The sequence below is a fragment of the Cebus imitator genome, unplaced genomic scaffold (genome assembly GCF_001604975.1).
Source record: "Cebus imitator isolate Cc_AM_T3 unplaced genomic scaffold, Cebus_imitator-1.0 Scaffold28, whole genome shotgun sequence".
Taxonomy (NCBI): domain Eukaryota; kingdom Metazoa; phylum Chordata; class Mammalia; order Primates; family Cebidae; genus Cebus; species Cebus imitator.
The window spans coordinates 4,870,144-4,895,553 of NW_016107343.1; the positions used below are offsets into that span (position 1 = coordinate 4,870,144).

General features: G+C 40.8%; 1 protein-coding gene across 1 annotated transcript in view; it reads left to right on the top strand.

The window, feature by feature from the left end:
- Positions 1-23,802, top strand: part of PAFAH1B2 (platelet activating factor acetylhydrolase 1b catalytic subunit 2) — a 25,883-nt gene extending 2,081 nt beyond the window's left edge. The window contains exons 2-6 of the mRNA XM_017523357.2: positions 5,483-5,570; positions 13,336-13,425; positions 14,850-14,966; positions 17,214-17,336; positions 20,177-23,802. Of these exons, the coding sequence (XP_017378846.1) occupies positions 5,490-5,570; positions 13,336-13,425; positions 14,850-14,966; positions 17,214-17,336; positions 20,177-20,455 (690 nt within the window). The 5' untranslated portion in view covers positions 5,483-5,489 and the 3' untranslated portion in view covers positions 20,456-23,802. The remainder of the gene's footprint in view (positions 1-5,482; positions 5,571-13,335; positions 13,426-14,849; positions 14,967-17,213; positions 17,337-20,176) is intronic.
- Positions 23,803-25,410: the final 1,608 nt, after the last annotated feature.

A 25,410-nucleotide genomic window follows, 5' to 3' on the forward strand; every position in this document is an offset into this window, starting at 1 on the left:
AAAACAAAACTTGTTCTTCAGAGTTTTTATTTGCATTCTGCTTGGTTTTTCTTTTTCTTTTCTTTCTTTCTTTCTTTTTTCTTTTGAGACGGAGTCTCACTCTATTGCCCAGGCTTGAGTACAGTTGGACTGTCTCTACTCATTACAACCTCTGCTTCTAGGGTTCAAGCTTACAGGCATGTGCCACCGCACTCAGCTAATTTTTGTACTTTTTAGTAGAAATGGGGTTTCACCATGTTGGCCAGGCAGGTCTTGAACTCCTGACCTCAAGTTATCTACTCGCCTTGGCCTCCCAAAGTGCGGGGATTACAGGTGTGAGCCACCGCACCCGGCCTTTGCTTGGTTTTTCTAACTGAGCTTGCTCTTGCCTCTTTTTGTGATCTTAAAGTTAATGACTTGATACATGAGGAGATTATTGTGAATCAGAAAGGTGAGATGGGAGTGGAATCCCTCCCTGTTGGTACTTTTAAAAAATGTTATTCGTTACAGCTTCATCGTTCTGAAGATGACTGTGTTACATACAATATTACCCTGTACTTGATGCAGGAAAACCCAGAGTCACTCAGACGTTTGTGTCCTACCACAGGGTAGCTCTTAGTTCATTCTTACTTTATTTTTATGTGGCTGTAAGAACAGCTAATTCTTCATTTTGTGTATTGTATTTTTTGTTTTTTTGAGACAGAGTCTCACTCTGTGGCCAGGCTGTAGTACAGTGGCATGATCTTGGCTCACTGCATATTCTGCCTCCCGGGTTCAAGCAATTCTCCTGCCTCAGCCTCCCGAGTAGTTCGGACTACAGGCTCGTGCCACCATGCCCAGCTAATTTTTGTAGAGTGGAAAGGGGGTTTTACCATGTTGGCCAGGATGGTCTTGATCTTTTGACCTGTTCATCCGCCTGCCTTAGCCTCCCAAAGTGCTGGGATTACAGGCGTGAGCCAAATTCTTCATTTTAATTGGAAAGAATACAACAGTTGGAGCCTGAGCAACATGGCAAGACCTTGTCTCTATAAAATTTAAAAATTAGCCATGTGTGGTAGTGTGCACCTGTAGTCCCAGCTACTCTGGAAGGAAGAGATGGGAAGATCACTTGAGCCCAGGAGATCAGTGCTGCAGTGAGCTGTGTTCACGCCACCGTACTCCAGCTAATGACTGACTGAGACCCTGTTGGGGGCGGGGACAGAACAACAAAACACAGCTGGCTGGGTGCGATGACTCATGCCTGTAATTCCAGCACTTTGGGAGGCCAAGGCCACAGGATCACTTGAGCCTAGGAGTTCGAGATCAGCCTGAGCAATATGGTGAGATCTCTGTCTACAAAAAAAAAGTCAGGCAGCTATTCAGGATGATGGCTTGAGTGTGGGAGGTGGAAACTGCAGTGAGCATGATTTCTCCACTGTGCTCCAGCCTGGGCAACAGAGTGAGGCCCTATCTCAAAAAAAAAAAAAAAGCCAGTTTATTTTTTATTTTTGAGACATGGTCTCGGTCTGTCGCTGAGGCTGGAGTGTAGTGGCACACCACATCCCCCAGCTAATTGTGTTTTTATAGGCAGAGTTTCACCATTCACTATGTTACCCAGGCTGGTCTCAAGCTTCTGGGCTCAGCAGTCTACCTGCCTTGGTTTCCCAAAGTGCTGGGATAACAGGCGTGAGCCACTATGCCCAGCCACAGCAGTTCAATTTCCAAAATATTTGAATTCTCTGTATGCATACTTTTCTAGGTTGTGCATTTCCAGCCTTGTTCTTAAAGATGAAATTGGATGAGTTTGTGGCTCAGTTTTTCTTTTCCTGGTGTTTAAAAATGTTACCAAGCCATGGGCATCAGTAAAAACTGAAAGCTACTTTGTATTATAAGATTTCGATTGGCAAAATAATACAAAATCGGAGGCAGAAGGCACAAAGAAACACAGTTTTGCTCAGATACTTTGCCATCATAGGGGAAGAAAGATCACCTTATTCATAGCTAAAGAAGAAAAAAGATGGGCCAGGCAGGATGACTCACGCCTGTAATCCCAGCACTTTGGGAGGCCGAGGCAGGTGGATCATGAGGTCAGGAGATCCAGACCATCCTGGCTAACACGGTGAAACCCCATCTCTACTAAAAATATAAAAATTAGCTGGGCATGGTGGCATGTGCCTGTAGTCCCAGCTACTCGGGAGGCTGAGGAAGGAGAATCGCTTGTACCTGGGAGGCAGAGGTTGCAGTGAGCCGAGATCATGCTACTGCACTCCAGCCTGGGCAGCAGAGTGAGACTCCATCTCAAAAAAAAAAAAAAGACCGGGTGTGGTGGCTCACACCTGTAATCCCAGTTCTTTGGGAGGTGGACACTGCCCTCACCAACATGGAGAAACCCCATCTCTACTAAAAATGTAAAATTAGCCGGGTGTGGTGGTGCATGCCTGTATCCTAGCTACTGGGGAGACTGAGGCAGGAGAATCACTTGAACCCAGGAGGCGGAGGTTGTACTGAGCTGAGATTGCAGCGTTGCACTCCAGCCTGGGCAACAAGAGCAAAACTCCGTCTCAAAAGAAAAAAAAAAACTAATTAGGAATATTTTGTGGCCGGGCGTGGTGGCTCATCCCTGTAATCCAAGCACTTTGGAGGCCAAGGTGGGCGGATCACCTGAGGTCGGGAGTTCAAGACCAGCCTGACCAACACGGTGAAACCCCGTCTTTAAAAAAAAAAAAAAGGAATATTTTGTGACCTTCCATTTCTGCCTGCTTTGTAGTTTCAGATAAGTGCAATTTGGTTCTTTGGTTTCTCTATCTATATGCCTCTGTATGCGTTTTTTATTTTCCCATGAAGAAATTTAGGATTGAGGTGGAAGTGTTTTGTTCTGGTTGTCAGAATGCCGTTAAATTTGGGTAGTAGTGGTGGAAAGTATAAGTGAAACGGCTTCATAAATTAGAATTTATCTTTTTTTTTTCTTTGAGTCGGAGTCTCGCTCTGTCACTCAGGGTGGGGTGCAGTGGTGTGATCTCTGCCTACTACAACCTCCACTTCCAGGATTCAAGCGATTCTCATGCCTCAGCCTCCTAAGTAGCTGGGATTACAGGTATGTGCCACCTTGCCTGGCTAATTTAGTGGAGACAGGGTTTCACCATGTTGGCCAGGCTGGTCTCAAACTCATGATCTCAGGTGATCCTCCCTCCTTGGTGTCCCAAAATGTGGGTTTATAGGCGTGAGCCACCACGTGCAGCCTATCATTGTTTCATATGGTCTTTTCTTTTTTTTCTTCACAGTCTCACTCTGTTGCCCAGGCTGGAGTGCAGTGGCACGACCTTGGCTCACTGCAACCTCCACCTCCCGGGTTAAAGCGATTCTCCTGTCTCAGCCTCCTAGGTGGCTGAGATTACAGGCACGTGCCACCACAGCCAGCTAAGTTTTGTGTTTTTAGTAGAGATGGGGTTTCACCATGTTGGCCAGGCTGGTCTTGGACTCCTGACCTCAGGTGAGCCACCATGCCTGGCCTGAGCGATCCCCCTGACTCAGCTTCCTGAGTAGCTGAGACTATAGACACTACCATGCCAGGCTAATTTTTTCAGTTTTTTGTAGAGATGGGGTCTCATTATGTTGTCCAGGATAGTCTCAAACTCCTGGACTCAAGTGATCTGCCTCGGCCTCCCAAAGTGCTGAGATTAGAGGCATGAGCCACCACACCTGACTGAAATGCTAGAACTTTTAAAAGAACTTAATAAAAAAAAAGTTCCCTTATCTATAAAAGGAAAAAATAGGCTTCACTATAATTTAACATTCACATGAATAGTAATTCACATGTTTATACCTAAGTGTGTATGTTATGGGGTGTATTTCAAAAAGACTCTAGGCTGGGCAGGATTCTATCCTGAGCTCAAGAGTTCGAGACCAGCCTGGGCAACATGGTGAAACTTCGTCTGCACAAAAGAAAAATATAAAAATTAGCTGGGCGCGGTGGTGCATGCCTGGCTTCAGGTGGGGACTCCACCTCAAAAAAAAAAAACAACCCTGTCTCAAAACACTTTTATTAACTAACGTGTAAGTTTTAACTTGAATAGCCAGTTTTAAGCCTAGAATTGAAGCTAGACCCAGATAAAATTACGTAGAAAGTATAGAATGTTTTATTGGTTTAAAAACAAAAACCTCCCACATTTTTAAAATTAATATTGTTTTGTTGTTGTTTGTTTGAGATGAAGTCTTGTTCCATTGCCCATGCTGGAGTGCAGTGGCACAATCTTGGCTCATTGCAACTTCCACCTCCCAGGTTCAAGCAATTCTCACTTACAGGTGTACTCCACCACACCTGGCTAATTTTTGTATTTTTTGTAAAGACGGGTTTTCACCATGTTGGCCAGGCTGGTCTTGAACTCCTGACCTCAAGTGATCCGCCTACCTTGACCTCCCCAAGGTGCTGGGATTACAGGCATGACCCACCGCACCTGGCCGATAATTTTTTTTTTTTATCATGATGATATTCTAGTATCATTTAGAACTGAGCTAATTTGTTTGCATAATTAGTATTATTATTATTTGCTTCTGTAATTTACTTTTCATAAATGAAGAAGGTATGCTTTCATGTTTGAGACTTGATACTTTGAGAGTCTAAAAAACTACTACCTTGTATGTTTTGGGTACTCAGTGAATATGTATATTGAATGAATATAACTAAATCTTCTTTCTGAGAAAGCTTAGCTGTATTTGAGGATGGCAAGGGAAAGAAAAAGATTGCTTAAATAGAAGATGACCTCCTTTTCTATAAGCCACAAAACCCCGATTTTTTTCTTTTTCATAGGCCTTTGCATTTGGAGCCTAATGTTTCTAGTGTATATTCTCCAGAATTTGGCGAAGGTAGTCTAGTTTATTTGTCATTCTATTCCAATTTTGCTGAATTTTACTTATTAGATGACATATTTGGACTCATCATTACTAAAATGTTCTTAGTGGAAACCTGTCAAAAATAAAAATACCTAGTAAACATTTGTCAAGTCATTTGCCAAGGTCTTTGACTTTTGTCATAATCTGTACTACAGTTATCCATGTGAGGTTTAGTAACCAGTGGATTGTAGTCATTGCCATAGTAATTCTTTTTTTTTTTTTTTTAAGTTTTTTGCCGGAGTAATTCTTAAGGTTGTAACTCCTAACAGCTGAAAAGCCTCTGATGTAGATTTTATTGTACTGTGTCTAACTCTTTGTGTCACTTAGTACTTACAGTAACATGTAATCATGAAAAACTAATATAGATATAAAGTATAGACTTAGAGGAGATTTTTTAAATGTAATGCACTGCAACTAAGTCATACTCAAAGCTGTCTGGCAGTTTACTGATGTTATATAGGGAACTTAAGCTGGCATGTTCTGGAATTTGTCTCTACAGAAAGTAAACCCCAGTTGTTTAGTTTCTAGGCAAAAGCACAGTAAAACTTAGTGTTTAAAGATGTGTATAATAATATTTAAGTGATAACAAACATTCCTGTTAATAAATGAAACATGACATGACATTTTTTCTCAGGTATAGAATGAGCCAAGGAGACTCAAACCCAGCAGCTATTCCTCATGCAGCAGAAGATATTCAAGGAGATGACCGATGGATGTCTCAGGTAAAAGGGAGTGCATGTATATCATTCACATGAGTTGAGTCTCTCCAGTTTTTTGTCTGTTTTGTTTTGGTTTTTGAAACAGGGTCTCAGTGTGTTGCCCAGGCTGGCCTCAAACTGCAGAGCTCAAGTAATCCCCCACATCAGCCTCCCATGTAGCTGAGACAAGTGGCACATATCAATATGCCTGGCTTCTTCAATTTTTTGAGTTTTTTTTGACCAAAGGAGCAGTTTTAAAAAAAAAAAAAAACAAACTCTAATCCTGTGACAGGTTGTACAAAGGGGGATTTTAATAGTCAACAATAATTTGTTACTGTAAGTAAAAATGTAATGTTACAAATGTCCTGCCTGGTCACCAATCTGATGTTGGAACTAGGAAATATTTAAAGATTTTTTATTTTGCGGTAATTTAAAAACGACACAAATGTTACAAAATTTAGAAAGAAGTCTTCGTCTTCTTTCTAAATTTCTAACAGTTTCTGGACTTCCCAATTGTTAACATTTTACCACATCTGCCTAATTATTATTATTGTTTGTTTGTTTATTTTTTTTCTTGAGACAGAGTCTCGCTCTTGTCTCCCAGGCTGGAGTACAGTGGCATGATCTCAGCTCACTGCAACCTCCACCTCCTGGGTTTAAGCAATTCCCCTGCCTCAGCCTCCCAAGTAGCTGGGATTACAGGAACGCGCCAATGCGCCCAGCTAATTTTTGTATTTTTAGTAGATACAGAGTTTCAACCATGTTGGTCAGGCTGGTCTCAAACTCCTGACCTTACGACCCGCTTGCCTCGGCCTCCCAAAGTGCCTGGATTACAGGTGGGAACCACTGAGCTCGGCCCACATCTGCCTACTTATTATGTCTGTATCTATTTGTTTTTGTTTGTTGTTGTTTTTAGCTTTTTGAAACAGAGTCTCACTCTTGCCCAGGCTGGAGTGCAGTGGTGCAATCTTGGCTCACTGCAACTTTCATACCCCTGCCACTCTGGGTTCAAGCTATTCTCGTGTCTCAGCCTCCCAAGCAGCCGGGATTCACCACGCCCAGCCAATTTTTGTATTTTTAGTAGAGACAGGGTTTCGCCGTGTTGGTCAGGCTGGTTTCAAACTTCTGACCTCAAGTGATCTGCCTCTCTTGGCCTCCCAAAGTACTGGGATTACAGGCATGAGCCCTCACACCCCACTGTGTCTGTATCTATTTGTATATACTAACATAGTGTTTTTTTCTGAAGCATTTCCACTCATTTCCCTTTACCTCTGAATATTTCAACATGTTTTCTTAAGAACAAGGATTTTTCTTAATTAACTATAGGATAGTTATTAAAATCAGGAAATGTAATGTTGATATAATGCTATTAATCTAGAGACCACATTTAGATTTCTCCAGTTGTTCCAATAATTTTTTTTTTTGAAGATAGGGCAGTATGCAGTGCCTCATGCCTGTAATCATAGCACTTTGGGAGGCCAGGGCATGTTGGGAAGCCAAGGCAGGGAGGATCACTTGAGCTAAGGATATCAAGGCTGCAATGAACTGTGGTTGTGCCAGTGCACTACAGCCTGGGAGACGGACTGAGACCTTATCTCTGAAAAAAAAAAAGTGTACCACACTTGATTTGCCCATTTTCTCTTTGATGGGCACGTAGATCATTTATGCCTTTATGAAAAGTCGTAACTAGGCCAGGAGTCATGACTCACACCTGTAATCCCAGCACTTTTGGAAGCTGAGACAGGTGAATCGCTTGAGCCCAGGAGTTCAAGACAAGCCTGAGAATCGTAGTGAGATCTCCTCTCTATTTCTATTTTTATTTAAAAAAAAAAAAAAAAAGCAGGGGCGGGGGGAGTAGTAACTAAATTAGATACCTTCATTATTCTTGTCTTAAGTTAATAGACTTTAATGAGCACTGGCTAGAGAAAAATCAATCAAATGTAAGAAAAAATATAACGCAAATATCTTAAAAATATTTTGGAGACAGAGTCTCGCTCTGTCAACCATGCTGGAGTGCAGTGGTACCATTATGGCTTACTGCAGCTTTGGCTTCCCAGGCTTAAGTGATCCTTCCACCTCATCCTTTCAGGTAGCTGGGACCACAGGTACATGCCACCATGCCAAGCTAATTTTTTTTATTTTTTGTGGAGACAGTGTCTCACTATATATTGCCCAGGCTGATGATCTTGAACTCCTGGCCCCAAGTGATCCTCCTGCCTCAGCCTCCCAAAATGTTGGGATTACAGGCATAAGCCACCATGCCTGACTTTATTTTTAAGTATTGCATACTGAAATATTTATACTTGAAATGATATATCCTAAGTTTACTTCAAAAATAATCTGGTGATGGAGTGGGGGTATGACTGAAATAATACAGGCCATAAATTAAATGATTGCTATAGCTGGTTATGGATTCATGGGGTTTCATTCCCTCTGAGTGGAGGTGTCACTCTCTCTGTTTTTGTGTACATCTGATATTTTCCATAATAAAAAAGAGTTTTTTGTTTTGTTTTGTTTTTGAGACGGAGTCTTAACTGTGTCACTCAGACTAGAGTGCAGAGGCATGATCTTGGCTCACTGCAACCTCCGCCTCCTGAATAACTGGGATTACAGGCACCCGCTGCGATGCCCAGCTAATTTTTGTATTTTTTTTTAGTAGAGATGGGGCTTTGCCATGTTGGTCAAGCTGGTCTTGAACTCCTGACCTCAGGTGATCCACCCACCTCGGCCTCCCAAAGTGCTGGGATTACAGGTGTGAGCCACCTTGTGCCCCTCCTAAAAGTTTTTTTAAAGGGTAATGTTGAAAGACTTGGCAAATAGAAATCATATCATAACATATTAACCAGAAAAATAAGGCTCAGCAGCAGACTAAGGAAAATATACACAGTATATATTATAGATGAAACATAGATATCTTTTGTTATTATCAATAAAAATACCCTAAAGGAACTAATAGGTATTTCAATAGACATGAAAGAAAGTGTTTAATTTTGTTTCCAAAAAGTACAAATTAGAAAAACATTAGAAGGAGAAAGAGAAATGTTAATATCTAATTCAGGTGCAAGTACAGTAAAAGCCGTTCTAACATATTGCTGGAGTCCTTATAGATTGGTATATAGCCCTTTTGTTAAGAATTTGGGGCCCTGTGAGGTGGCTAACTCCTGTAATCCCAGCACTTTGGGAGGCCGAGGCAGGTGGATCACCTGAGGTCAGGAGTTTGAGACTAGCCTGGGCAACATGGTGAAACCCTGTCCCTACTAATACAAAAATTAGCCAAGTGTGGTGGCACATGCCTGTAATCCCAGCTACTTGGGAGGCTGAGGTAGGAGAATTGCTTGAACCCGGGAGTGGAGGATGGAGGTCCAGCCTGGGTGACAGAACGACACTCTGTCTCCAGAAAAAAAAAGGAATTTGGAAATATGTCCAAAAATCCATAAAAATACCGATTTCCTTTGACCTAAGAATTTCCAACATAGGAAAAAGAAAATAGGTATATATCCCTTTATCATACTTACTAGATTCACAAAAAGTAAGAGGCCACTGGCAAGTCTGTCCACAGGAAGAAGAGTGTGACCCAGGAGGCTGAGGCATGAAGATTGCCTAAGTACAAGAGTTCAAGACCAGCCTGGGCAACATAGACCCTCATTCCCCTTACCCCTCAAAAAAGCAAATAAAAATGTGTCATTGAGTGCATTCAGTAGAGTATTATGTTAGGTGCAGTGGCTTACACCTGTAGTCCCAGCACTTTGGGAGGCTGAGGCCAGTGGATTGTTTGAGGCCAGAAGTACAGCCTAGGAAACACAAGACCTTGACTCTACAAAAGATACAGAGAAAAGAAAAATTGCTGGGCATGGTGATGTGTACCTGTAGTCCCAACTACTGGGGAGGCTGAGGCAGGAGGATCACTGGAGTCTGAGAATTTGAGGCTGTAGTAAGCTATGATCATACACTGCACTCCACCCTGGGTTACAGGGTGAGACCTTGTCTCAGAAAAAGAATATATGACCATTAAAAGTTAACAATTATAAAAACTATGTTGGTACATAGAAAAACGTTTCCTGGGCTGGGCGTGGTGGCTCACGCCTGTAATCCCCGCACTTTGGGAGGCCGAGGCGGGCGGATCATAAGCTCAAGAGATGGAGACCATCCTGGCTAATACAGTGAAACCCCAACTCTAAAAATATATATATATATATATATATATATGAAAAATGTTTCTAGGATGATAAGTGCAACTATAATGGCTGCCATTTATCAAGTACCTAGTGCATGCCAGACGATAGCTGGGAATCTTTAACAACTTTAAAATGGAGTTGCCAGCAGATGTTAAAACCAAGACGCAAATTATGTACTTGCTTAAGATCACTGGACTAGAAAGTGGGTAAACTAGAATTTGAATGTTGGTTTTTCTGGCCCCAGACATACTGAGCCAGAAAGAGGTGTACATAATGCTTAAACTATGTAAAAGGGGTAACAGAGGACATGAAAAAGAATGAGAAAATACTCCAGTATGGTCATAGTTACTAGGTTAAGGTGGTAGGATTATAGATGTGTTGTTTTGGTCCTTTCTATTTTTCCAAATTTATTACAACTATTATACTTATGGATAAAAGTACGAGAACCTTTACCATAGCAGTCTTAAGTTCCATGACTCTATAAACACGAGCTATTTTATTGGTGTCAAAAAGTAGTTGGGACCGGGTATGGTGACACAGGCCTGTAATCTCAGCACTTTGGGAGGCAGAGGTGAGTGGATCGCTTGAGTTTGGACCAGCCTGGGCAATATTGCAACACCCATCTCTACAAACAAAATAACCAAAAAAAAAATTAGCCAGATATGGTGAAATGCACCTGAGGCTGAGGCAGGATCACCTAAGGCCTCCCCAGCCTGAGCCTGGGAGGTTGAGGCAGCAATAAGCTGTCACTCACAGCTGCCACTGTATTCCAGCCTGGGTGACAGAGTGAAACCCTGTCTCAAAATCTCAAAAAAAGGAAAGAAAGGTAGTGTGCACTATAGTATCTGCAATAGGGAGTTGATGTGATAGGAAAAAACATCTGTTCACTAAACTTTGATTCTTGGTCATCACTCTTGCTTGAGCTCAGGAGTTTGAGACCAGCCTGGGAAACATGATATCTCCTCAGTTTAAAAATATTTACTGAAATAGTAATTTTTAAAATGTGTTTGCACAAAATATGGAAGCAAGGAAAAAGCTTTCCCTAATACTGTCACCCTAAAAGAGGAAGTATTTTCTCTTTCTTTTTACATGTATGTATGTATGTATGTTTGTTTGTTTAATTAGAGATGGGGTTTTGCCCCATCAGGCTGGTCTTAAACTCCTGAGCTCATGTGATCTTTTCACTTTGGCCTCCCAGAGGCCTGGGATTATACGCATGAGCCACCACACCTGGCCAGGGGTGTTTTCATAATCTGTAAAATTATTTCCAGAAGCGTTTTTGTCACTGTACACTTTACCTGTGGCTGAATATCTGAGTTTTACCACAGCCTCATCTGCATTGGTATTGTCAACAGAAATACTTAAATACTAACTCTTCCTTAATTCCTAAGGGAAACAAAGTTGAATGTAGAGTTTGTGAAAAAGAGACAGCATTGGAAAGCTAGGCATGATAGTGGACACCTGTAGTCCTTGCCAGTGGGGAGGCTAAGGCAGGAGGGTCACTTGAGTCCAGGAATTCAGTCCAGTCTGGGCAGCATAGCAAGACTCCATCTGTTGGGGGGGGGAAAAAAGACAGTAGGCCTCTTCCTGGACCTTGACTGCAGACCTAGAGCATTGTGTAAATTTGTTTCAAGGGATGAATATAAAAGTTTAAACTGGCTGGGCGTGGTAGCTCACACCTGATTACCCAGAACTTTGGCAGGCCGAGGCAGGTGGATCACCTGAGGTCATGAGTTCAAGACCAGCCTGACCAACATGGTGAAACCCCATCTCTACTAAAAATACAAAAATTATCTGGGGATGGTAGCAGGTAGCTGTAAGCCCAGTTACTCTGGAGGCTGAGGCACAAGAATTGCTTGAACCCTGGAAGTGGAGGTTGCAGTGAGCTCAGATTGAGCCACTGCACTCCAACCTGAGTGACAGAGTGAGACTCTGTCTTCAAAAAGTAAAATAAAATAAAAATAAAAATTTAAACTGTGTCCTTTAGCATTGATGGGTTAAATATGTTTTGTTTTTTCTTTTTCTCTCTCCTTTCCTTTCCCCTTCCCCTTCCTTTTCCCTTTCCCTTTTCCCTTTCCTTTCCCCTTTCCTCTTTTTCCCCTTTCCCCTTTTTCCACTTTTCCCTTTTCCCCCTTTTTCCCTTTTCATCCCTTTCTCCTTACCCCTTTTTCCCCTTTCCCCTTTCCCTTCCCTCAGGTCTCACGATGTTGTCCAGGGTGGTCTCAGATGCTTGGGCTCAAGCTATCCTCCCACCTTGGCCTCCTGCAGTGTTAAGATTATGGGCATGAGCCACCACACCTGGCCAAAATCCATTTTAAAAAGTGTCTCATCCCTTGAGAACAAAAAGAGGCATTCTGGGAGGAGATTACTGTTTATAAACTTCGATTTGACTGAAAAGGATTGAGTCCTAGTTTGCCAGTGTCTCATATTTGAAAGTAGATATTTTCAAAGTCTGCATTCAAATAAAATATATGGATCCTGATTGGATCATAGTTGAAAAAAATGATATAATACTTTATCCAAGTCTTGGAGCCATTTGAAAAATTGAATATGGACTGAATATTAGATGTTATGGGATTATTGTTTCTTTTCCTAGTTATGATAATAGTTTGTGGTTTTCTTTTACTTTTTTTTTGTTGTTGTTTGTGTTTTATAAGAAGATGTCCTTACTCTTAGGAGATGCATGCTGATTAAGGGTGAAGAATCCTAATTTTTGCATTTTACTTCACAAACAGTTCAGCAAACATGCACGCATGCATACAGATAAAGCAAGTGGGAAAATATCATTAGTTGTTGAACATAAAAGGCAGATGTATATATGTTCATTGTACTATGTGAGCTTTTCTCTGTATCTGCAATTTTCTTAGTAAAAGTTGGAGGAAAGATAAACTTTAAACAGCATATTAAATGTATTTTTCTATTCTGGTTTCAGTATTCTGGGTTTCTTGGAAGTACTAAAATGATCAGTATGGTAAGGGTGAGAAGAAAGTTCAAACAGTTCATTTAAAGAATGAGAGGAATAAGCTTTAGGGTTAGACGAATAAAATGTTTAACAACAGTAACTGGTTGGACAGCTGTTCTTTGTAGGCCAAGAAGTCTCACAGGGAAAGAAATAAGTTTCTTTTTTCATTCAAAAAAAATTATTTTGGCTGGGTATGTGGCTTACAACTGTAATCCCACCACTTTGGAAGACTGAGGTGGGCAGATTGCTTCAGCTTAGGAGTTCAAGACCAGCCTGGGCAACATGGTAAAACTCTGTCTCTGAAAAAAAAAAAATACAAAAAATTAGCCAGGTGTGGTGGCACGAGCCTGTAGTCCCAGCTACTCAGGAGGCTGAGGTGGGAGAAGGGCTTGAGCCCCAGAAGCAGAGGTTGCAGTGAGCCAAGATCGCACCACTGTATTCCAGCCTGAGTGACAGAGCCAGACCCTATCTCAGAAAAAAAAATTGTTTTTGTAGAGATGGGATCTCGGTATATTACCTAGGCTGATCTCAAAACTCCTGACCTCAAGTGATCCTCCTGCCTTGGCCTCCCAAAATGCTGCAATTAGAAGCATGGGCCATCACAGCCAGCCAGAAGGGCCAGTAACTAATTTTTCTTTCTTCTTCAAACCAGCACAACAGATTTGTTTTGGACTGTAAAGACAAAGAGCCTGATGTACTGTTTGTGGGAGACTCCATGGTGCAGTTGATGCAGCAATATGAGGTAAAGGTGGAAGGGGTGAAGGTGGTTTTTGGCTATTCATGTATTTACATTCATTACTAATAAACTTTCATTCTGAGCTGAACTTACAAACTTATTCGTGACTCTTAGAGAAGCTGCAGTTGAGGGTATAAGAGAAATCCAAGCTACCTAAAGGGATTTTCTTTTAATTTGGATATGTTCTGATCTGAAGCATTGTTTATAATGAAACTTCCTCTTTTACTCTGGTTACTGAGAAGCTTATTTGGTCTAGTCAGATTTTCAGTTATTATTGTTTGTATTTTACTATTTCCTATTTGTATTTGCTGTTATATATTTATCCTAGTTATTCTTATTTATATTTTGCCATTTTCTTATTTTATGTATTTTTGTAGTAATCTATTCTCAATCTTTTAGGGTTAGGCATTCTTCCATAGGAAATTTATTATTTTATTTATTTTGAGACAGAGTCCCACTCTGTTGCCGAGGCTGGAATGATTGGCGTAATCTCAGCCCACTGCAACCTCTACCTCCCAGGCTCAAGAGATACTCATACCTCAGCCTCTCAAGTAGTTGGGACTATATGCATGTGCCACCATGCCTGACTAATTTTTAGTATTTTTAGTAGAGATGGGGTTTCACCGTGTTGGCCAGGCTAGTCTCAAAGTCTTGGCCTCAAATGATCCACACCCCTCAGCCTCCCAAAGTGCTGGGATTACAGGCATGGGCCACTATGCCTAGCACCAAGGGAAATTTAAAAGAAAAGATAGCTTTATTTCTTTTTAGCTCTAGGACTCTAAATTTCTTCATCTCTTGTTTTTACTTCACCTTGTTTCTATAGTTGAATAAGTGGAAAGGAGAGTTTTTTGAGTTGACAGCTTAATTATAAATGTTGGTACCTCGCCAGGCGCTGTGGCTCACGCCTGTAATCCCAGCTCTTTGGGAGGCCAAGGCAGGCAGATCACCTCAGGTTAGGAGTTCGAGACCAGCCTGGCCAACATGGTGAAACCCCATCTCTACTAAAAATGTAAAAAAAATTAGCCAGGCGTGGTGGCACGTGCCTGTGTAGGGAGACTGAGGCAGGAGAATCACTAGAACCTGGGGAGGTGGAGGCTGCAGTGAGCTTAGATCACACCACTGCATTCCAGCCTGGGCCACAGAGGGTGACTCCATCTCTAAATAAATGAATGAATGAATGAATGAATGTTGGTACCTTTTAGGGGGTATGAGATTGAGTTGTGACTCATTTTTTGAGCTGAGACATAAGGCTACATTAAGAACTGAATTACACAGTGGCATCTTCAAAGCCTGTAGACAGTGAATGTCACACTACTGCAGTGTTATCTTTGAATACAGAAAATGGAAATTATTTCTAATGCCTTGCAACACTGAAAGATTAAACTTTCCACTAGTTTTAGCTAAACTAAATCAAGTTTTTCTTTTTTTAGATATGGCGAGAGCTTTTTTCCCCGCTTCATGCACTGAATTTTGGAATTGGGGGAGATACAACAAGACATGTTTTGTGGAGACTAAAGAATGGAGAACTGGAGAATATTAAGCCTAAGGTGAAGTGAAACTTGTATGTTAAAGAATCTCATTAATCTTAAGTCTTTTTCAGATAGTTAAATTGTCTGAAACTGGTAGTTAAAAAAAAAAATTGCTTCTTTAAAGCCCTGTTTCACTATTTGTTTAATGCCTCTTTAAGTACAGTCATTGCTTAAGAATGTATCAAAATATATAATTAAGAAACTAGTTAATTGTTTGCCTATTGGGTTGTATTTGTAATTCTTACAATTATCTTCTTCAGTTGAAGGAAGAGATTTGATGCTAATGAGTTATGCTATTCTGTAGAATGCATAGACCTTGGACAGTATAAGGGGGAAACTGCTCAGAGGTGGGCCAGGGGAGCAGAGCCATGATGAACTTCAGGAAGTAATTTTGGATCTGTTTAAGCATATAAACAAATTGGTAATCAAGGCCTTCAAGTTCTTCTGAAGAAAATTAGAAGCAGATGTGAACAAATGAACACCTCTACCCAATACCTTATCACAACATAAATACTCTGAATTGGCACACTGTGTATAATTGTTTCAACTCTCAAGAAAGAGCAAAAGCTGAGCTCTGACAAAACGTGCTTTCATTGAAAGTTGTTTGTTTAAGACAGGTTCTCTCTGTTGCCCAAGCTAGAATACAGTGGCATGATTATAGCTCACTGTAACCGCGGACTCCTGGAGTCAGATGACCGTATGGCCTCAGCCCCTCAAATAGCTAGGACTGCAAGCATGTGACACCATGCTCAGCTAATTTTTAAATTTCTTTTTGTAGAGAGGGTCTTGGTCTAGCTATGTTGCCCAGGCTGGTCTCAAACTCCTGGCCTCAGACAGTCCTCCTGCCCCGTCTTCCTAAAATACTGGGATTATAGGCTTGAGCTACCATGCCAGACTCTGATTTTTTTTTTTTTTTTTCTAAAGAGAAAAACTTGTTGGAAGGGTGTGGTGGCTTATGCCTGTAATCCTAGCACTTTGGGATGCCGAGGCAGGCAGATCACTTGAAGTCAGGAGTTCAAGACCACCCTGGCCAAAATGGTGGTCTTGAATTCTGTTCAAGAAACCCTGTCTCTAGTAAAAAAAAAAAAAATAATAATAATACAAAAGTTAACCAGGCATGGTGGCACACACCTGTAATCCCAGCTACTCAGGAGGCTCAGGCAGGAGAATCACTTGAACCCAGGAGATGGAGGTTGCAGTGAGCCAGGATCACACCACCAGCCTGGGCAACAGAGCAAGACTCTTGGTTCAAAAATAAATAAAGAGAAAAACTTGTTAAAATTGCATCCAGCCTCCACCTCTGTGACCCTTTTCCTTGAGTGTACCTGTGTATTTTTGCCATGTCATCCAGGCTGGAGTGCATTGGCATAACCGTGGCTCACTGTAGCCCTGAACTCCTGGGCTGAAGCAGTTCTCCCATCTCAGTGTCCCAAAGCATTGAGATTATAGATGTGAGCCACTGTGCCGGGCCAGGTTTAATTTTTATGCAATTAAATTTATTAATCTTTTTTGTATAATTTTTTGGATTTTGAGAAATTGGCTTCCCTGCTGCATGATGATACAATTCTCGTTTCCTCCTAGTACAATTTTGCTACTTAAGTATTAATTACACTTGGAATTTAACCTGATATATGATATGAGGCGTAAATCAGTCCATTAAGATGTCTGTCCTGGCTGAGTATGGTGGCTCACACTTGGCCTTCCAAAGTGCTGGGATTACAAGGAGAGAAGGTGGCTTGAGCCCAGGAGTTTAATACCAGCCTGGGCAATGTAGCATGACACTGTCTCTCTTAAGAGAAAATTTAATAAGATAGCTGCCCAGATGAAGTTAGCCAATGGCATTTGAAAAGTTTATCTTTTCTTTCTTGCTTTTCGAAATAAGATGATTGGCCAGGTGTGGTGGCTCACACCTGTAATCCCAGCACTTTGGAAGGCCGAGGTGGGTGGAACACCTGAGGTCAGGAGTTCAAAACCAGCCTGGGCAACCTGGTGAAACCCGGTCTCTTCTAAAAATACAAGAATTAGCTGGGCATAGCAGTGCATGCCTGTAGTCCCAGCTACTCGGTAGGCTAAGGCAGGAGAATCGCCTGAACCCAGGAGGTGAAGGTTGCAGTGAGCTGAGATCGTGCCACTCCACTCCAGCCTGGGTGATAGATTGAGACCCCATCCCAAAAAGAAAAAATAAGATTTTCATCTGAATGTTGGACATTCCTTTATTCCTGGCTATTTATCTCCTCTCCCCCTTTTTTCTTTGTTCAATTACAGGTCATTGTTGTCTGGGTAGGAACAAACAACCACGAAAATACAGCAGAAGAGGTAGCTGGTGGGATCGAGGCCATCGTAAAACTTATCAACACAAGGCAGCCACAGGCCAAAATCATTGTATTGGTATGTAGTCTTTGGTGGGTAGAGAGTTTGATATCTTTAGGTCAGCTAAGGGATCTTTTTAGAAATGTGATTGCTCATGAATATAGAGAATCTTGAGGTGGAAGCAGTTTATCATAACTCCCATTGACCTTTTCTCTAATGTATCTTACTATCTTACTGGCTTTGTCATTCCCCATACCAGCTGTGGAGCCATCTTCTATCCATGCATCCTTGTTTAGAAGTATGAAAACCATTTGGTGCCTCAGTAACCCTTTTTTATTGCCTCCATAATTTTTTGCACAATTGCACATGAAATTTGTCTGAATCCTGAGTCTTTGTATTAGACCTATAGTTGGATTATGTTAGAGGTGTCCTGTTCTACTGCTAATATGTTAAAGGTGGTATATTAGAATAGACATTGTAATCTTCTCTAAAACATTAAAAGTTTCATTAGCAAGAAAATTGATACTTAATAGTTGTACCCTGAACAGAAAGGTGCTGCCCTTTTGTAGAATTAAAGCATTAAATCTTCATGGTCTCAAAGGTGAATAGCTGTCTGTTTCAGTATAAAAGTCTAGCTGTAGATATTCTTAGTTCAGTTTGAAGCATGTTTTAGTAAAATCTGATACAAATTTAGTTCTTTAGTGAGATGGTATTAGGAAGATAGTCATTTATTCAAAACACCTGAGAATCACCATGTATAAGGCACTATCCTAGTTCCCGAACATACAAAAATGAATAAGACATAGTTCTTCTCTCAAGGAGCTCACAGTTTAGTATATGGAGACTGCAACATAGAGGATTATACTGTTTGGAGTAAGGTGAAAACGTGTTTAACACAAGTTGACATATGCATTTAAAGAGTTCATTGGTTTCCAGACAAATAGGGGAAAGAAGGTATTATAGAAAAATAAAACGAGCAAAGGCCTGTACGTGTATGTGTTTGTTGGGTGAGCAGAGGAGGCAGCATAAAGTTTGAGCCTGGGATGGTTAGGAGAAAGAGTCCACAACCAGGCCACGTAGGAATTTGTATGCTGTTGGGGTGTTTGGATTTTTTCCACAGTTGCTGGGGAGCCAGATCTTTTTTATTACATGGCATTTCATTTACTTGTTGATGTACTTGTTTAGACCTACCTTATTCTAGAAAGGATTGTGTTGTTAAGAGTCCACCTGTGAAGTACAGTAACTAGTACATAGTAGTTGCTTAGGAAATACTTGTTGTGTGAATGTTGCTGAATAAGTCCTCCACATTCTTTGTTTTTAAATTGGATATACAGGCCAGATGCAGTGGCTCATGCCTATAATCCCGGCACTTTGGGAGGCTGAGGCAGGCGGATCACCTGAGGCTGGGAGTTCGAGGCAGCCTGACCAACCTGGAGAAACCCCATCTCTCCTAAAAATACAAAATGAGCCAGGGATGGTGGCACATGCCTGTAATCCCAGGCATGGGATTACTTGGGAGGCTGAGTCAGGAGAATCGCTTGAACTCAGGAGGCGGAGGTTGCAGTGAGCCGAGATTGCACCATTGCACTCCAGCCTAGGCAACAAAAATGTAACTCCATCACACACACACAAAACATGGATATACAGAAGTGTTAATTACGGTGTTATCTATAATACTAAAACATTGGAAATAACCTAAATAGTAGTATCAAGAAAATGATTACATAAGGCATTGAATATGATAGCAGCAATCACATTACAATTATGAGGGCAATGTGAAAACAGACTTTATGGTGTATTTAATTGAAAAGTTGGAATATTAATGTGTATGTTACATTTAGAGTTGCTTGGCTGGGCATGGTGGCTCATGCCTAATCCTAGCATATATGCAGTTGGAAAAGGGTTACAAGGAGACAAAATAAAACAGTTATTCCAGGGTTATTCCAGGGTGAAGGGATCAGTAGTATTTAACGTATTTAGTAGTATTTTAAATTACAAGTTAAAAATGAATTTAAGACGCATCTCTGTTTTAGGGTACAGATATTTAGGCTCTGATTTATCAAGACAGCATTCATTCCCTGTCTTTCTCATGGTATATTATGGTTTAGGTTCCATGTGGCATTAATAGATGGTATGTATCTATGAGTTAGATTATTCTGACAGCCAAATAGGGAATGGATTGAAGGCAGACAACATTGGATATGTGAATATAGAGAATCTTGAGGTGGAAGCAGTTTATCATACTTCTGTTGACCTCTTCTCTAATGTATCTTAATATCTTACTGGTTTCGTCATTCCCCATACCAGGCCATCTTCTATCCACACATCCTTGTTTAGAAGTATTGAAGACCAATCAGGAGATTTTATATTGATTAGGATGATTGGAGATAAGTTCCTGAGCTATAGCAGTGTATACAGTCGGGGTGGAGAAAAGAAAATGACATTTAGAATGCAAGAGTTGAGTAATTTAATGATAAATAGATGAGATATATGGGACGAGAGACTTGCAGATGTTGGAGTGACCAGTTGATAAAGAGGAAGAGCATAGTTCAGTGAATTGCTTTTGGATGTGTTCAGTTGGGAGCGCCTCAGGAACATTTCAGTTTGGTTCTGTAGCTGAAAGTTCAGTATGCAATTCTGAAGCTCTAGGAAGAGATCTGGCTAAAATATTTAGAGCACTGGGCCAAAGGACAGGTCCCTGAAGCATACCAGCAATTAAGGGACAGGAGTAAGGGAACCCATGAGGAAACTAAGAAGAAATGGTCAGCTTTCATTCAAACCAGTATTTTCCAGTGTTTCACAAATCAAAAGTGTAGAAGGTGCCAAATGGAGATGTTCCAGGAATATCTGAAGTTACAAATAATAAGTAGTGAAAAATAAGTGAATCTTCTAATTTAATGTTTTCTGCTCTGCACCAGGGTTTGTTACCTCGAGGTGAGAAACCCAATCCTTTGAGGCAAAAGAACGCCAAGGTGAACCAACTCCTTAAGGTTTCACTGCCGAAGCTTGCCAACGTGCAGCTCCTGGATGCTGATGGGGGTTTTGTGCACTCGGACGGTGCCATCTCCTGCCACGACATGTTTGATTTTCTGCATCTGACAGGAGGGGGCTACGCAAAGATCTGCAAACCCCTGCATGAACTGATCATGCAGTTGTTGGAGGAAACACCTGAGGAGAAACACACCACCATTGCTTGACTGGCTCCCATCAGTGTTAATAGCATCTCAGCCTCCTCAGATCAGTTCTGTCACTGGCACTACAGAATCCTTCTCTTTCTTAAGGCACTTTGCATTGTAGAATGTTCCTGGATGTTCATATCTAGTGTTTGAAGGGGAGGAGGGATTTAAACTGGTCCTGTATATAGAAGGTTTGTTTGACAAAGGAGAAAAATTAGCCAAGGAAGATTGTTGTTTAAATTCATTTGAAACCAGAAGGGGACTTTTTAGTTGTATGTGTAACACATTGAGTTATCACTGTTTTCCTAGGACAACATCAAGCCTAAATACTGAACAATATGAAGATTCTTTTCTTGGCCTTTATTTCTGTGGATTATGTCTTATATAATAATTATCAGAATCATACCTACTTGGCTTTAAAACATGTTTTTTCCAATTTTTTAAGGTTCATAATTTAGCCTTTTGTTTTTATGTTGCTTAGATTCATATGTATACTGAATATTTTCTTAACATGTAGCATCAGGTTGAAGATGCTTGTCATTCAAATACGGAAGATGCTATAGTTGGAAGTGAATTTGTTCTGCTTTATTCATCTTTTCCATGCTTAGCAGTGAAAAACAGGTTTTGCCCCAGTAGGGGGACTCTTTGGAGGGTGTTATTTTTATGCTGCTGAATATCATGTCTATAATAGACCCGTGCATGCAGACTTTCCTCTCTTTTCCCCCTCATCCCCCCCCCTTTTTTGTTGGTTTTTTTTTTTTTGGTTCTCATTGACATTACAAGCTTTTAACACATTTTTGACCTAGGAGCCCTATTGCTGGAAGTATAGTCTCCAGCCTGTTACTCTCATGATAGTAGTACTGCTATAAAACTCATTCTTGTGTGGTGTTCTGTGCTATAGAGTCTGTGTATTACTGTTCATATTCAGAGTTCTGGGTTTTCCCTTAAAACCTGTTACAGTTTTTTGGAGGGTGGGGGAATCAGAACTCTGTTTCCCATTCCATAGCACCTGACATTATTTCAAGTTTTATAATATCTTAAGATGTATATTCAATTTTTTTTACTGACTTAGTTGTTTTTTGTTTCATTTTTTTGAGATGGAGTTTCACTGTTGTTGCCCACTGGAGTGTGATGGCGTGATCTCGGCGCACTGCAGCCTCCACCTCCTGGGTTCAAACGATTCTCCTGCCTTAGCCTCCCAAGTAGCTGGGATTACAGAGTAGCTGGGATCACAGGCGCATGCCACCACACCTGGCTAATTTTTGTATTTTTTAGTAGAGACAGGGTTTCACCATGTTGGTCAGGCTGCTTTCAAACTCCTGACCTCAGGTGATCCCCTGGCCTCAGTCTCCCCAAGTGTTGGGATTATGGGCATGAGCTGCGCCTAGCCTTATTGGCTTAGTTTTTAAATTACTATCCAAAATTGTGGGCCTTTTTCCATGGGGAAACAAGTGAAGCTGCTCTTCAGCATAGACACTACCTTTATCCCATCATTTTAGTAAAAAAAGAACTAGGTTTGTTTCACTTCTAAGGTGTCTCATTAATGTACTTCATCTGCGAATTTGTTTCAAGGCGCTCTTTATGATCTTAATGTTTGCTTGAGCTGTAAGAACTGCCATTTGAAAAATAATGGGATAATAGATGGTTTAATGAGTATACCTATGGAATGTGTACAAACTGGATCTACAGATATTTTGAACTGGACCAGGTGGGTATTGAAGTAACCCATCAAAATATGCTTTGCAGTGATTCTGCTTAATGTTCAAATGCAGTAACATACTTGAAAGGCAAATTTCAGTGCTTTTGTGTGTTGGAAGAGGGCTTACTGATTTGTGCTAAGACCGATTTCTGATTGAGGGATAGAACTTGGGCTCATTTTTTTCTTGTGGAAGCCTCTTTGTAGAAAGTTTTTTGGTTATGTTCTTTTTTAAAAAAACTACACTTTTTTGAATGTATCATGTCTTCATTAACAGAAAATCCACATGGTGTTTACTAAACTTGTTTACGATATTAAAAATTTCCTTTTTATTTTTAGTAGCCCAGGTTGAGTTTTTCACGAGAGTTTTTTTCTTAGCTGAGGTTTAGTTGTATAGGAAGAAGAATTAAGCCAGATATTTGTATGTGGAAAGACAGTTTTCTATCCAGGTCTTTTTCTGTTTGTCAGAAGGTGGGAGTACAGTCCAAATAAATCCATTAGGTTACTCCTGCAGCATGCGCTTTTAGCTTCTCTCTTGACTGAGGATCAAATATCCCTTTGCGAGCTTGTCTTCAGCTCCTTTGCTCATGTGTATAAACCTCAGATGTTACTATATTTTATATCTACCAGAGCTATTCAAGCAATAGTATTTGAACCACTAGCCTTTTAAATAAGATTCTGCCCCATTACTGATGTGCAGATATTGAGTTCACTTTCATTTTTTTGCCAGATTTCTTTGCACTACTTTAGGCAAAAATAATCTATTTTTCTTTGATTGACATCCCAATTTGCTTCAGTGACAGAACTTAGTGCTTAGTCTTTGTACTTTTAAAAAATCTATAAATTTAATGCACTGTCCAAGTGAAATGTCCTAGTTGTTACTGTGATTAAGGGGCCAACTTTCCAGGCAGCTAGCAGAGATACTATTCTCTTCCTCTCCCAGCAAATTTTTATTCCTTTGCCCACGCATTCCTGCTACGATGGCAGCCAATGATGGAACTATAAAGATGTCTGTGGTCATATCTCAAATGTGGCAGCTTGAAGATGTACTTACTGCCAAGGTTGATCTGGTGCAGGTTGTCTGCCAGTCCATATATTCTCAATTGCCGTAGACAGTGCTCTGGCTACCACCCTGGGTCTACTTGGACTGTCAGGGGCATCTGCCTAAACCAGAATCTTTTGTCAGAAACCTTAACCCAACAAAACAAATCTTGAGTAGCTCATGCCCAGCTCTTAGGAATTTTGTCTCTGTTTAAAAAAAAAAAAATCCAATTTAACTTACTTTTTTTTTTTTTTTTAATTTAACCTAGTCACTGTTTACAGTTGTATGCTAAAGCCTGAAATATTGTCTGTGCTGTGGTGTATGAGCATTGCCAACTTTATATTTATTGCAGTGAAGAAGAACTAAAAATATATGAAAATGAGGAGCATGTCCAAGCTCCTAAATCCGTGTGGGTGCATGTGGGAGAAGTGAGTTGGGGCCTCTTGAAAGGAGGCTTTTTGGAGAGGGATCCCCCAGGCTTGATGTTCCAGCTTGGGGATCCCTGCTGCTAGCTGACAAGACCTCCCCAATGGAAGTTTGTGATTTTGCTTTGGCAAAGTTTCATTGACTAGTATAACTCATTCTGTTTTAGTGTATATTTCAATATAAATGTAAACATTTTGCTCAAAATTGCTGATGTCTTTCTGTCTCCTTTATCTTAGTTTGGATTCTAATGGGGAAAAAAAAAGGATGATTTTTTTTCCCTGCCTTATCATAAGGAAATTGGATACTTAGATCATCCTGCTTCTTTAGTGGAACTGAGTGTACCAGGCTGACTCATTACTTATCTTCTCGGGCATGTAGGATGGTAGGGTGGGATGAGTAGGTATAAGGACCCTTCAGAAAGCACAACTGTCATTCTTGAAGTCTACTCTTTTCCATTAGATTGGAATAGTTTTGCAGATAGATTAGTCTGGATCTAGGCTGTGGACTACCTCATCTGAACTAGGTGAATGTCATCAGTCTTAGTATAGTACAATGTTACTGGCCGGGTGTGGCGGCTCACGCCTGTAATCCCAGCTACTCAGGTAGAAGAATTGCTTGAACCCAGGAGGCAGAGGTTGCAGTGAGACGAGATTGCGCCATTGCACTCCAGCCTGGGCGACAGAGCGAGACTCTGTCTTGGAAAAAAAAAAACAACTGTTAACTCCAGCATACAGGATGTGAACCTTGAGCACGGACTCATTTATCACCCTCACCTCCCCAGGGTAAAACAGCGACCTCCAAATACTCTTATTTAGAGCTGTAAGACTAGAACAAGGGTCAGTTAACTGGTCCATGAGGACCTTTCCTGATGACTAACACCAGCAACCACCAGACCAGCAATAATTACAGTGAATTGGTATACCAGTATAATGTTCCTTGGCAGCTAAAATATCTGTGATCTGTATCATTCACTTTATCACTCTTCATCTCAGTGATACACTATTGGATTAAAATGATTTGCTTCTCTAGGAGGAAAAATTTGGAGATAAACTGAGATACTTTGTTTTTCTAGTTGCCCTTTCCCTTTCCCTTATCACACCAAGTTCCTCTCCACCCACACCCCTAGAGGCCTTTGTCAGCTGCCTGCAGGTCACACAGCAGCAGTGAAAGCAGCCTGGATCTTGAAGCTTTGCTTTATTACTGTATCTGAATTACTCCATATGAACCTCTTAAATGGCCCAGAACAAGTGGAAGAGGTAGTGATGTGGAAGAAAGAAAAAGCTCCTCACTAGCACCTGTACTTGGGAGGTTGAAACTGGATAAACCAACATGAGAATCCATCCCCTACTTTATTTTCCTACCATGGTAGAGATGAAATCTTAACCCAACATGTTTTTATAAGCAGAGATTTTCAGTGTTTTGCTAAACACATAATCTTTGCCTGGATGCTATGCCTTTTGCCTATTTGCTGGCTCATTCTAGCTTAATTCATACATACATGATAATTCATATATATAAATTTTACACCCTGGTCAAGCTTTGGCAGGACACTTGTAGTGGATTCATAACATATCAGTGTACTGCAGCTTGCTTATTGTCAACCACTGACTTAAAAGATCAAGTCCAAGCTATGAAATGTAACATCTATGACCTGGCACCTCTTTAATTCATAACCTCCCAGCCTTTACTTTGAACTTTTATGCCAAGAGCACTGAACTTACCTGTATGTCTTTGCCTATAGTTACGATACCCTGTCTGGAATATGCTCCTGCCCCTTTGCTCATCTAGCTCCTACTCTCTTTTTTTTTTTTT